Raw genomic sequence first — 2021 nt, 5'->3', positions numbered from 1 at the left:
CAATCAGACAGGTTAACTGAGAAATCAGGAAGTCATACAGTCGCTAATAACAAAGTGTTATTACATTAGCAGCTGTATGACGGTCTAACACTGACTTAATAAAGATGATTAAATATAAAATATGGTGATCATAGCGTACAATTGTCTGACAGAAATAGCTGTCAGTTTGTCCTACGTGTATCGCGATCTGACAACGTATGATGATCCGACAGATAYAGCCATCAGATTGTCATACGCGTATGACAATCTGACAACGCATGGCTATCTGACAGAACACCGGAGTTCCTTCCTGGAAAACAGGAAGTAGAGCAGGAAATGAAACTTCAGCCGTTTAAGTCCTGAACAAATCTGTCCTCAGATCAGCGGCATGTTGCAGCACAATGTCGCCCTGCTGGTCCGAACCCGGCAGAACCTGTCAGAACCGTTTAGGTGTTTCTGCGGGGCCTGGTTTCCGCCATCTTGGTCCAACATCTCGTCGTCGGTCCCAGAAGTCCTGCTAGCTGCGTTAGCCTGCTAGCTGCGTTAGCCTGCTAGCTGCGGTAGCCTGCTAGCTGCGGTAGCCTGCTAGCTGCGTTAGCCTGTTAGCTGCGTTAGCCTGTTAGCTGCGTTAGCCTGCTAGCTGCGTTAGCCTGCGGCTACGCTGACAGCAGGTTAACGTGACCCAGGTCCGACCGCGGTCGGAACGGCCCAGTTGAACCGGTTCCACTTCCAGGTGTGGATCTAAATCCGGTTCAAAGCGTCTGAAGCTGCGCGTTGGAAACGTTTTTTGAGGTTTGCAACGTTGGAGCCGTAAAATCTGAACGCGGAGCGTCGACCAATCAGAGACTCCGCTGTGTGACGCAGCGGCCGGTAGGGGGAGCCCTGCCGTGAAACCGGGTCTAACCGGGCTGCTGACCCGGTTAGACCCGGTTTCACATGGCGCTGACCATCACTCCGTCAGTCCGCCATCCGCTCTACTGACCTCAGACCGAATCGTGAACAAGCATCGACTCGACTGGCTTATTTTTTCTCACGTTCAGTCGTCATGTGATAATTATTCCATCAGTTTTTCCTCCGTCGCTGCTGGACGTTTCCGTTTCCTGCTCATTAACTTGCTAAGCTAGCTGAAGGAGCAACGCAGCTCAATACATTTGAAGGAAAATAACATTTCACTGAGTTATTTGGACTAATATTTTAGAAAAAATTGAAACACATAAAGAAATGACTTTTTTTTGCTCTTGCATTTTTCCTCATCCCTCTGACTTTCTGAGGCCTTCCAAGCCGCCATGCTGGTTCAGTGTCCTGACCTTTGACCTTTAACCTGCCAGTCTGAGTCCGGCGTTGTGCTAGCACCCGCCTGTTTCCGGCGTTTCTAACTAACAGGAGGTTTTCTCTGGTGTTTGTCCCTCCAGGCCACCGTAGTTCCAAAGGCTCAGGTTAGTGTTATTGAGCAGACGGTTTCTGGATGGTGAACTCTGCCTGACTTTATGACAGAATCAGAACCAACCGGGTCAGAACCAGTGACTAACAGAACTTCAGCTCTGAAGGAATCTGATGAACAAAGTTTGAGCCGTTTGTCTTCTGCTGAGGAGAAAAAACACTTCAGAGTCACGTTGAAGCGTTTTGCTCTGATTTCTGGTTATTTCGCTTCATGGGGGTCTGAAGCAGCGTCTGCTGATTGGTCCGGGTAAGATAATGACTCCTTGATGGCTCTCGGTGGACCACAGGGAGTCAGAGGAGCGCGTCCCGACAGGAAGCTTACCTCCGCCGTCCCCGATCTCCAGGCGACCCACGCTGCTGCTGCTGGGCGCGAACAGGGACAGCCTGACTGGTTTCCATTTCTGAAACAAACAGGAAGTGAAGAAAGTGTCAAAGGTCACGGCAACGGAGGTGGGAAAAGTTTCAGCTTGATGTTCAGCTGGAAGAGAAACGCGACAGGAGGACAAAACGCTTTCTGACAGAACGATCTGTCTCAGAGACACGCAGGTAAACAAGTCAGGTCATATCTGTGTCAGGAGCACACACACACACACACACACACA

General features: G+C 50.0%; 1 protein-coding gene across 1 annotated transcript in view; it reads right to left on the bottom strand.

Annotated features, from left to right (window-relative positions):
- The window catches only part of dok1a (docking protein 1a), an 11353-nt gene that overhangs the window by 8451 nt on the left and 881 nt on the right, over nucleotides 1-2021 (bottom strand). The window contains exon 2 of the mRNA XM_008421627.1: nucleotides 1742-1820. Within this exon, the coding sequence (XP_008419849.1) occupies nucleotides 1742-1820 (79 nt within the window). The remainder of the gene's footprint in view (nucleotides 1-1741; nucleotides 1821-2021) is intronic.

The sequence above is a fragment of the Poecilia reticulata genome, linkage group LG1, assembly GCF_000633615.1.
Source record: "Poecilia reticulata strain Guanapo linkage group LG1, Guppy_female_1.0+MT, whole genome shotgun sequence".
In the NCBI taxonomy this organism is placed as follows: Eukaryota; Metazoa; Chordata; class Actinopteri; order Cyprinodontiformes; family Poeciliidae; genus Poecilia; species Poecilia reticulata.
The sequence above is the reverse complement of the archived record's forward strand: the minus strand, read 5'-3'. Positions and strand labels throughout refer to the sequence as shown.